Source organism: Cynocephalus volans, chromosome 4, assembly GCF_027409185.1.
Source record: "Cynocephalus volans isolate mCynVol1 chromosome 4, mCynVol1.pri, whole genome shotgun sequence".
NCBI lineage: Eukaryota > Metazoa > Chordata > Mammalia > Dermoptera > Cynocephalidae > Cynocephalus > Cynocephalus volans.
The window spans coordinates 84,635,935-84,648,038 of NC_084463.1; the positions used below are offsets into that span (position 1 = coordinate 84,635,935).

The 12,104-nt window shown below is 40.3% G+C and overlaps 1 protein-coding gene across 1 annotated transcript in view; it reads left to right on the forward strand.

The window, feature by feature from the left end:
* Window positions 1-6,881: 6,881 nt before the first annotated feature.
* LOC134376244 (putative N-acetylated-alpha-linked acidic dipeptidase) overlaps window positions 6,882-12,104 on the forward strand; it is a 33,236-nt gene continuing 28,013 nt past the window's right edge. Inside the window, exons 1-2 of the mRNA XM_063094864.1 lie at window positions 6,882-7,112; window positions 9,511-9,595. Of these exons, the coding sequence (XP_062950934.1) occupies window positions 6,882-7,112; window positions 9,511-9,595 (316 nt within the window). The remainder of the gene's footprint in view (window positions 7,113-9,510; window positions 9,596-12,104) is intronic.

Sequence of the window (12,104 nt, forward strand, 5' to 3'; positions counted from 1 at the left end):
TCTTTCTGGTAAACACGAAGGAGATGGCCAGACTAAAACCATCTCAATGACACAGATTCACTGAAGGATTTTTAAAGAGCTTGATGGATTGGAAAGCAAAAGGGAAGAGGACATGTAAAGAGCCAAATGCAAATTCTCACCAAAACTCCATCTGCCTTCTGTTGTCCTCCTTTATATTATCTTAGGGTCCTACAAGATTTAGATTTGCTTCAGGGTGGAATCAGCATAACTTTATTGATGTTTTCCTTGGTTTCTCAGGATCTGGATAGTGCATGTCTCATAACAAGTATGCAGCTCCAGGCTGACTGGAAAACTTCACATTTATGTAAATAATGTCATCTTGCCCCACAACCAAGGTTCAAAATATCAAGAAAGCATGGGGAAAGAGGGAACTCAGAGAAATGCATGCTAGGAAAAAAACTGTTTTTTGTTTCTAAAGTCCATGTGGTTTTAGGTCCCAACATGGCTTCAGTCCTGCTCACTCCAACAAAACCATCTCTTGACACCCGCCTCTTCCCAGTCTTGTGCCTGTTCCTGAGCTAGCTACTTTGAGAACTGCTCATTTCTCCTTTTAGTGCTAAGTTTATGAAATGCATTGTAATAAAACAGAAACCACAATAGTGAACAAAAATGTATTTTTAAATAAATAACTCATATCCCAACTCTACCAAAAGTTGATAATTAAGTCTGGATGCGAGACTTCCAGTCAAGATGGCAGAATAGATGGTTCCCAGTGTCACTCTCTCCCACAAATCAACCAATTTATAATTATAAAAATGTAACATCAGCCAAGCTGGGGCCACTGGAGTTCAGGGGAAGAAGAGGAGAGACCTACGGAGTTCATGAAGTTGGGAGAAACCACGATGAGAGAAAGAAAAAACTGCTCTGAGCATTTTAGGCCGCGGCTGCTTTAAGGCTGGACCTGATCAGCGCATAGAGCAGGAGCCAGCAGAAGTCGCAGCTGTGCCCTTCAGATGGCGTTACTTGGAGGCGGCAGGGGAGAAGAGGGCCTTGGCGGTCCCCAGGACAGCAAGACCACTAATAGGGTTCCCGTGGACCCACGCAGGAGTGAGGAGTCAGGACAGCTGAGAAAAGGGAGCCGTTCAGAGGCCGGTGAGTCATTGCAAGGGACCGGCACATGGGAAGTGTTTGAAGCAGGGCGGAGGGGAGACAAGCCTGACAGGAGAACACTGGGGCACAGCAAGGACAGCCAACCCCCCCAATCAGCACAGGACCACTAAGAGGAGGCTGGTTGGGAATGCAGAATTGCATGGGGTGCAGTTTGATTAAAAAACTCAGGCCCAGATCAGAGATTCTATACAACACAGATCCACCAGATCTCTGGACAGCCGGAAGCACCTATAGGATCAACCATTAAACCCTGAGCTGCACAAAAAGCCTTCCCTAGGGAAACAGTAGCAAAGCAGCAATTTAATTCAACCACACAGCTCAAGTACTGGTTCCCACAGGAAGTTCCCCTGTGTTAGAAGTAAGCAAAGGACAAAAAATTAGTTCCAGCCCAGGCACAACACTAATGCCTTGGGGCCTACCTGGGAACCAGAGGCTTAGAGCCAGCACACCACGCCAGCACCTCAGGGCCAAGGAGCATGCCGAAAATATCACCTCCATGTGAGTGGCTCACCACAGCCACCTCAATAACCATAGCTTCCGCGAAAGCAGCTAAACACCACAATCACCACACAGATGGTCCACCAACCACTGGAGTGCATTCACACAGGAGAGTCACCAGCAGAGATAAAGAAGAGGATGTCTCTCTCCACAAAGCCCATTTCAGAGTGACAGAAGAAGCATCTGCTCTACGATAATACTGGGGGCCCGGATCACACCTCTCAGCATTGGACAGATCATCTAGGCAACAAATCAACAGAGTAGCCATTATTCTTTCAGACAGAGAGAAGAAATCTAGGGAACTCAGAGCGGGGAGGGGAGAGGGAGACAGGGAAGGGGAGAGCTTGGACAAGGGGCATAAGGAATAATTACAATTTGTAACAGTATATATGCTAGTAATATTGATTTGATCAACATATTTCAATGTTCAACCCCCAAAATATGTATAATCGATTTTGATTCAATAAATAAATTAAAATGAAAAAAAAAAAGAAAAAAAAATCTGGATGCTTTTCTTTCCTGAAGTATTCTTCACCTAAAGACTCTATACTGACCATGCAGAGGTTTTGGAAGAATGGAAATTATAATTTTTTTTTTTTGACAAAAATATTTATTTTTTCCATTTTTTCTACAGGGTAGTTTTCAGAATCAGGCTGTTTCCTGATCTACGTTGAAAACTGAAAGGAGGACATCAGGTCGTAATTGCCATCGACAAATTCGTTCCAGCCAAGAACTCCCAGGTTCTACTTTGTTCATTTCTGTAGAAATTTGGGCAAGTTAAGTGAGTCACTTTCAACTCAGGATCTTCATCTGTCCAATTAGAATGAATGTTAGATTTTTGAAAGGGAGGGGGGGATATTTCATTAAAGACATATAATATAAAGGAGAGAACAGAGGACATTTCTATTCTGAACATCTCAGTGTGGAAGGAATGCTGGATATTGAAATGTGTGTTTCTTTCGTTTGTTTGTTTGATAAATTATCAAACTAAGTTTTATTTGTTACATTTACAGTCTCTGTTTAAAAGACAAATTTTTTTTCTTAACAAAATTCAAGGTTAATGGGATAACAGGCAATTTTTATTTATACTTTAATATTGCCCAAAATTTGTTTTTGTTATTATACATACATGCAGGGCACATCATTGATTTTCAATAATTGTGTAGAATGTGTGGTGGTTAGATCAGTATAGTTACTTATTCATCGTTACCATACACCATCATTCCTTGTGTCCATTGACCGATTCCTCATTAGCCTCCTCCCTCGCCGCTCCCCCCTCCCTTTCCACCTCTAGTTTTCTAAAAGTTCAATCTCTAAACTGTACATAATATATGTATATATATTTCAGGTGGATCATGGTGTTAGGTTTGTACAACTGTGCCTTTTTAAGAACACCCCCAAAGCTTTTAGTTTTTTCTATGTCTTTTCCAATTTTTCTAGCACCATTCTTTCCTCAGTGAAGTAGAGAAATAAGTATTATTTTAAAAAATATATATTATTCAAAATTATTTATAACCGTTCTCTAAAACGATGGGCAGAGTACACAGAAACGACTTAACTTTGCAGTAGGGAATAATTATGTTTAGGTTGAATTTTGCTCTAGTTCAGGCTAACAAATCTCAAAAAAGAGATCTGAAAGGATCAAACTCTTTTCAAATAGCTTGATAGTGCTCCCAAATAGCACTCAAAAAGAGTAATGGAAAAGAAAATATATAGAACCCCTCAAAAGTATTTACCATGCCTGGGATGCAACTTAGAAAAAAAACTATTAATAATGCAAAGAAGAAGAAAAATAATGCACTTAAAGAGTAAAAAGAAACAATCAAAATTGAACCAGAATTGACACAGATGTTAGAATTAGCAGGCAAGAACATTAAAACATTTAAAAATAATCATATTTTATATCTTCAGATAAAGTAAGTAGAGATATAAAAGACATGAAAAGGCAGAAATTTAAAATATAGACATAAAATCTATAATCTTTAAAATGAAAAATATGTTGGCTGGTATTAAAGGCAGATTAAACATTGCAGAAGATTAGGTTAGTGAACTTGAATTCATAGCATCAAAAACAATAAAATGAAATGGAGAGAATAGAGAATTTTAAGATATGATCAGTGTCAGTGAGCCATAGGACAACTTCAAGTGATCTAAATGTGTGTAATTGAGGTCCCCAAAGGTAACCAACAAAGTAAGGACAGAAAAATGTTTGAAGACCATAATCTTTCCAGATTATTCACAAACCCAACAGTCCTAATGAGCCAATAAGCAGGGGGAAGAAAAAAGAGAAGAAAGAAAGGAAGAAAAGTACAGCAATATCTATTTTAATCTAATTGTTCACACTTAGTGACATTGAGAAAAGCAGTGGGAAGGGAGAAAGAACAGAAAATACATGTTATGGAAGAAAAAAGATTTTCCAACAGATTTCTTGTCAGAAACAATGCAATGAGGAGGAACTGAGCAAAAACTTTTATTTATTGATTTTGTAATGCACTTTTTAAATTTTATTTATTTTGTAATGTATTTAGTCAGGAGTAACACCTTTAAAGTAATAATATAGGAAAAGCAAAACAAAATAAACTTTCAACCTAGAATTCTACATCCAGGGTAAATCTTCCAAAAACAACAAAATTTTTTTCAAGTAAAAATAAACTTCTTTTTTAGACACACAAAAGCTGAAAAATTCATCTCCTGGAGACCCACACTATAACAGTTGTACACTCACACACAATGACACACACACACACACACAGGATGAGGTGAACCAGAATTAGTAATTACATAGGCAAATATGTAAGAAAACTTATTATCACATAAAAACTTCTATAAGTAATTGATGATGTGAACAAAAATCATAACAGTGTAATGAAGTTTCTGTAATATCTGTAAATACGAAATTTATGACAAGAAAAGCACAAATGTTGGGGGGGAGAAATGAAAGTATATTATTGTATGGATTTTATACTATGTGTGAAGTGGCATAATATCACTTATAGGTAGAATAAAAAAGTTATATGTATATACCATGACCATTCAAGGAACAATTTTTTTTTCCTAAAGGGAGTTACAGCAAGCAAGCCAAGAAAGAAGACAAAATAAAATCTAAACCAACATTAAAATAATAGTTTTAAAGCATAAAAAAGGAAAATAAAGAACACATGGGGAAAGAGCAAAGAAACAGCAAGATAAGACTTAACTCTAACCATGTTAGTAATCACATTCAACGTAAATAGTGGAAACACTCCACTAAAAGCAAAATTTTTCAGATTGGATCAGAGAGAAAAATGCAACTATATGCTGCCTACACTTTACTCCTTAAATATAAATTCACAAATACACTCAAAGTAAAACGATGAAAAAAGATACATCATGCGTATATTTTCAAATGAAAGCAGAAAATATAGATATAGTAGATTCCAGAACAAAGATGATTATTACCAGGGATAAAAAGTTTGTTTCATAGTAATAAAAGAGGACATAATCTTAGACATTTAAGCACCTATTTAACAATTTCAAAATAGAGAAAGCAAAAACTGACAGAAATAAGAAATAGAAAAACCTTCCTGGACCAGCCAGCTGCCAAAAGAAAAAGAAAAAATAGAAAAACGCAGTACTGCAGTCAGAGATATTGTTGGAGTGAGAGAACTGAAGCCCTGTTGGGACCTAAAACGACCGGGGCTGAACAATGAAAATTTAGAAGGGACACAAGTATTTTTCTTCTCTCTTTCTTCGCATCCCCTGATGTTCTTATCTTGTTTGCTAAATAGAAAAACAAGGCTATCTTAGTGGATTGATTACATCCCCCCCAAAACTCACTGAAGTTTGAGTTGTGTCCCCCAAGTTTTATGTATTAGAAACTTAGCCTCCACTGTGACTGTTAAGAGGGTGGGAGATCCTATTATGGTAATTGAAAGGTGGAGCCTAGAAGAGATTATTGGATTGTAGGACCATGTAGTAGTGAATGGATTAAAAATGGTGATGAGAGGCATGGTTCTGAAGTCTTTAAAAGAAGAGGAGAGTCTGTCTCTTTCTTTTTCTGCTCTCTCTTTTCTCTCTGCTTCCACCATCTTGCCATGTGAGACCTCTGGGTCACTGTCACCACCACCAGATGGACTTTGGAATTCCCAGTCAAAAACTGTAAGCAATAAATTTAATTTTATTTATAAATTACCCAGTTTCAAGTATTTTGTTATAAGCAACAGAAATGGACTAATACAGGAAATTGGTGCCAGAGAGTTGGGGTATTGCTTATAAGAAATACTTGAAAATGTGGAAGCAGCTTTGGAAGTGGGTGTTGGGCAGAGGTTGGAGTTTAGAGGGCTCAGAAGAAGACAAAAAGACAACGGAAAGTTTGGAATGTCTTAGAGACTGGTTACATGGTGGGGAGCTGGATGCTGATAGAAATATGGATTGTAAAGGCCATCCTAAGGAGGTCTCAGGTAGAAATAAGAAAGAATTTATTGGAAACTGGGGCCAAGATCACCCTTGGGCAAGGGATTTGGCTGAATTGTGTCCATGTCCTAGGACTTTGTGGAAGTTGGAACTTTAGGAGTTGTGAACCAAAGTATTTGGCAGAAGAAACTTCTAAGCAGCAAAGCATTAAGGAAGCGGCATGACTACTTGTAACAGCCTACACTGAGTTATGGCAGCAATGGCACGGCATAAAGCCAGAATTTGAAAGGGAAGCAGAGTGTAAAGATTTAGAAAATTTGCAGCCTGGCCATGTGGTAAAGAAGCAGAGAGCATGGAATGGTGCAACCCAGTGACCGACCCTTAGCTAAGAAGATTAGTGCAGAAGAAAGAGAATGTCAAGAGAAGGGGGAAAAGGCCTTGAAGGCACCTCAAGAGCCTCGGGGGCCAACACTACCATTTCAGGCCCAAAGACCTAGGGAGACAAAATGGTCTTGGATAACATTGGCTTGAGGTGCCCTCCACAGGCTTGCTGCCCAGGGCCACCTTGGGATGCTGCTCCCCACACCAGCACCCCAGTTGCTTTGGCTGCACCAGTTGTGGCTAAATTGTTCCCAGGTGTGGCTGGACATGCAGCTTTGGAAAGTACAAGCCGGAAGCCTTGGCAGCATCAATGCGGTGTTAGGTCCACAGGCTCACAGAATACCAAAGCTGGGAAGGCTTGAGAGCCTCCACCGTGATTTCAAAGGATGTATGGAAAAGTCTGGGGGCCCAGGAAGAGATCTGTCACAGGGGTGGAGTCACCGCAGACAAACTCCACTAGACCAATGCTGAGCGGAAACATGGAGTCAGAGTCGCAGCAGAGAAACCCCAACGGCCCCATGCCTAGAGGAGCCATGAGAATGGGACTGCCCTGGAGACCACAGACTTGTGGAGTTACCAGAGTGGAATGCCAGTCTGAGACAGCTAAAGCATCATCTGAGACCAGGAAAGCTATAGATGCAGAGCTACCCGTGGACTTCAGTACCCAACCCACACACCAGCATGTAGAGGAGGTGGAACATGGAGTCAAGGTACCTGATTTTCCAGCTTTGAGATTTAATGCCTGCCATGCTGGTCTTCAGACTTTTTTGGGACCTATTACACCTTTCTTTTGGCCTATTTCTCCCTTTTGGAATGGGAATATGAACACTATGTTTGTCCCACAAACATCTTGGAAGTAGATAACTTGTTTTTAATTCACAGACGGAATTTTGAACTTTGGACTATTGAGTTGAAACAAGTTAAGACTTTGGGGATGAAATGAATGTATTTGCATGTGAAAAGGAGATGAGTTTTGGGGGGGCAGTGGCAGAATGTAGTAGATTGAATTATGTTCCCCCCAAACTCACTGAAGCTTGAATTGTTTTCCTCAAATTTTATGTATTACAATCTTAGCCCCCACTGTGACTGGTAAGTGGGTGGGAAATCCTATTATGATTACTGAAAGGTAGAGCCTTGAAGAGGTGATTAGTAGTGAATGGATTAAAAATGGTGGTCAGGAGCATGATTCTGAGGGCTTTACAAAAAGAGAAGAGTCTGTCTTTCACTCTCTCTGCTCTCTCTGCTTCCACCATCTTACAATGTGAGACCACTGGTTCACTGTCACCACCACCAGATGGACTTTGGACTTCCCAGCCTCAGAAACTATAAGCAATAAATTGTTTTCTTTATAAATTACCCAGTTTCAAGTATTTTTTTATAAGCAATAGAAATGGACTAATACAACCATTGAAAAGCTAATCAGTATCTTGCAAAACTAAGTCCTTCATTGAGGCTTGCAGAGTTCTGAGAAGTGATCAAGGCCAAATGCCTGGAAGCTGACTCTGGGAACCAACAAAGTCAGCCAGAGCCCTGCACAGAGATGTTGCAAAAAAGGTGACTTCACTCCAAAGCAAATCAAAATCCTATAGGATCCTAAGATAATGTCAAGGATGAGAACAGAAACCAGACAGAGCCTTGGTGATATTTTGTACCTGTCTCCTTGCAAGGAGCCCACAGGTTCAAGTCCTCTTCTCTCCTCCTTTTCACTTCTACATTCCTTTTCCTCAATCCCCTCTTTAAAAATCCCTAAGTAAAATCGAGCTTTGTGATGGGTTAGTCTACCATCTCCTGCAGTTTTCCTGTCCTAAATAAAGCTTACTTCCTTTATCACCAACATTTTGAATTTTGAGTCTTTTGTTTGTTGAAGTTGCAGATAGGTTAGGTAACAATTTCAATACCTATCTCAATAATAATAGATCAGTAGAGAGAAAAATCCATAAGAAAATAGATGACTGCATAAGACTATTAACAAAATTGAACTAATGGGCATTAATTGAATACTCCCAACAGATTTTTTTGGTGGGGAGAGGGGTGATATACAAGACCTCTTGTTAAGTACATCACTGTAATATAAGTACTACGAGAGCAGGATTTTTTGTTTTGTTCACTGTGAATTCCTAGTGCTTAGAACAATGCCTGGTACATAGTAGGTACTCAATAAATACATGCTGAGTGAATGAAACTTTCTTCTGAGGAATATTTCTTCTAGAAAATTTGTTAAGACAACAGAGAGTAAGTTAAAATTTAAAAAGCAAATTTGAAAAGCTATAGTTCATAGAACCTGTTCCTCTCAAATTTAAGACTACTATATTAAATTTGAATACTTCAAATATAAAGTATTCAAACTGAACAGCAAAATATTGAAAAGATGATGTAAAAGCCAAAGATATTCCTGAAAATTATTTTCTGTAAATCCTTATGCTAGTTAGGTTGATTAGAGATTCCTTAAAGCTGAGAACTTTATCCAGGTATATCAGGATTCAAATTTCTCAAGTTAGAAAGCAAATTATTTATTGAATTTTCTTCCCATTCACCCACTAACATGATACAGGGATGGCCTAAGGAAAACTGCCTTGTTTTGCTTTTCAAGCTGGTGGACTCCCAAAGAGAAGCCCTTAGTATTTCCTTTCACATTAGATTCCAGAAAGTTTTCACCAGGACGCTGATTGCTTTCATTAAATAAAAATGCATGTGTCTTTGGATCAGTGATCTGCTGTTCCATTTAATGGATCTAAAGTGGATCTGCAGCCCAGTTTAACTTGACGGTGAATTTACTGTCTGATTCATAGGGTAATGAACCCACAGAATTGCTCATTCATTTGCTTCCTCACTGTGCCTTTGCCTAGCATTTACTGTGCACCTACTATACATAAACTGTGCAAAGACACTAATGGAGGAAAAAGACTAGGTTAAATAATTACATGATCTCAGAGGTAAAACAGCCAGGCCCCATGGGGCCACCCAAGAAGATAACCAACTGAGAAACCCTGTACATTTGTGTTAAGATTTATAAACTTTGCTCAGCATCTGGTGAGCACTCTCTCTTGTTAGAGCACGGGGATCTGAGTCCAGGTGGCAGCCTTATGGAACCCCCCTACTTTGCTTTAGGCTGAAACTCAGTGCTGGTTGGGGCCACCCAACGTGCATGTTGAAGCAGAGGGTACAACACCAGATTGTGTCCCACGTGGTGGCAGTACAGCCATCTGTCTCAACACTTCAATAAAATCCTAGTGCCACAGATCAGGTGTTTGAAGACTGTACTGGCTTTCCAGCCCCCAGCCCCACAGGTTCAAAATTCCTCCAAATTAATATTTTTAAGCTTCTCCAGAGGCCAAACACCAATCTGGAAGTCTCCTGCATTCCCAGCCTGCTTTCTTGGCCCTGAATGCCACTGATGATTTCTGCCGGGCTGAAGAGCCTGGGGCTTTATGGTCTGGGGTCTTCTGGACCTTCTCTCCTACTCTCCCTCCCCTGTCTTCACTCCCACCTGCTGGCCCAGAGCCTTATAGATAGTGGAGCTTCCTGGACCTGCTGGGCTACCAGGTCTGCTAGACCCGAGAGAAGGTGGCAGTATTTGGGGAAGAGGAGTGTGAAGGGCAGAGGCCTCTTCCAGGTAGTGCCTCCCAACTTTGCTTTTCCACTCCGCAGCCCCTCTTCCTGGCGGGAACTAGGAAGAAGTCTTCCCTAGTTTTTGCATGGCATTGGGGAGAAGGCTCCTGAGTAAAGATTGCCTTGACGTTCCTTGTTACATCCAAAACTGAGCCCTACAATATCTGGGCACAGAGAGATATTCCTATTATATACAAAAATCCCTCAGAGAGCAGAAGTTCTTGGTGTAGGATTACAGAGGTTCTGGGAGTTCTGCCCTGCTTCCCATCCACCACAGTGCTGCCTGCCAGAGTCGCAGACCAGGCGGGAGTATTGAGAGCTGGAGGTCTGGATGCTCGGGGTGGGGGACCTGGAGCTTCAATTTCTCAGGTGGTGGAGGTCAACTTACCTTCCCACCACCATCTGGGTTCTGCCACAGAAAAATGACCTACAGGGCCTAGACAGACATTTCCTGAGCTCCTTCATTCCAGATAATTTCATTTTTATTTATTTACTGATTTATTTTTTAATTTGCCAGGGGCGGCTGTGGGGGGTGCAGGGGGTGGGGTGGGGGTAGGGAGCTGGGGGAGCACTGAGGGACCCACATGTGCTCAACACTCAGAAGCTTCAGCGAGGTGGGGTGGAGGTGTGGAGCCAGAGAGATAGAGATCCAGGTAAAGGCCGTCAGCTTGGCAAACAGAGGACAGAGGCACAGGGATCTGGCTGAACCAATTTGATGGAGGCAGTGTGTTAGAGCAGAGGAAATGAAATTCATAGTCGAGGATTTATAGGTACTGGGCAGTGAGAAGGGGAAGGAGGTGCCGAGCCTTCTGTGCAGTCAGTGCCTGTTTAGTCCCGTCCCCAGTCCTCTCTTCTGTTCCTACCACTTCCAGAGGAATGAGGTGGAGGAAGCTTGGCTGCCGGACTGGAAGCAAAACAACTTTTGGGGGGTGTGGTATGGGTGATGGATATTCCAGGAGCACTCCAGTTTGTTCAAAGAGATCAATCTTTCAAGGCCCTTCCCCCTCCCCCACTATTCCCTCTCTCAAGCCTTAGGCTATATTAGCTGAAGTCCCTTTAGAACCCAGGACTACCATTCAACCTCCCTGGAGGTCCAGGTGACCAGGCTCTGGTCTCCCACTGGCTGGCAGGAGGGTTGCAAGGCAGGATTGCAGTTGCCAAGGAGGTGAGACAAGCTCTAGGTTCTTACCTACTTGCCCTCACTTCCTGGATGCCCAAGGCTCTCTGCAGTCTCTCAGGCTCTCTAGCTCCCCAAGCAAAGACCTCATTGCAAATGACCTCCAGTCAACAGATTTTTGCAAAAAATGGTCAGAGTTGTAGGACTAACACTAGTAATTTCAAGACATGTTATAAAGCTACAACACTCACAACAGCATGGTATTAAGTTAAATATAGATAATAAAGATAAAATAAAAATTGGTTTAAAGATAAACAGATAAATGGTACAGAACTGAGTCCAGAAATTGACCCATATTTATGGACAACTGATTTTTGACAAGAGTGCAAGGCAATTCAGTGAAGAAAGGGTTAATTTTCAACAAATGCTGCTGGAACACCTGGATATCCATATGCAAAAAAATAGAAAAAAAGTATTAAATATGTATCATTGTATCATACACAAAATTAACTCAAAATGGATTATAGACCTAAATGTAAATCCTAAAACCATAAAACTTCTAGAAAAATAAGTTGAAATATTGAATTAAGTAAAATCTTTTCTTTTTGATATGAGACAAAAACCATGATGAATAGAATAGAAAACTGATAAAATTAGCTTTATCACAATTAAAAACATGTCCCCATCATGGACACATAAATATAAGAAAGAAAAATGAAAGAAAACAAACATCTTTCAATCCAAAGACACTGTTAGGAGAATGAAAAGATAGAAGAAAGTATTTGAAATCATCTATCAGATAGAAGACTTCGCAAGAAAGTATGCTCAAAACTCAATAAGAAAATGAACAGTCCAATAAAATACTGTTAAGAGAATTGAACAGACATGTCACCAGAAATGATATATGGTTGGTGAATAAGTACTGAATAGATACTAAAAATGACTAATTTTTAATCACTAGGGAAATATAAACTGA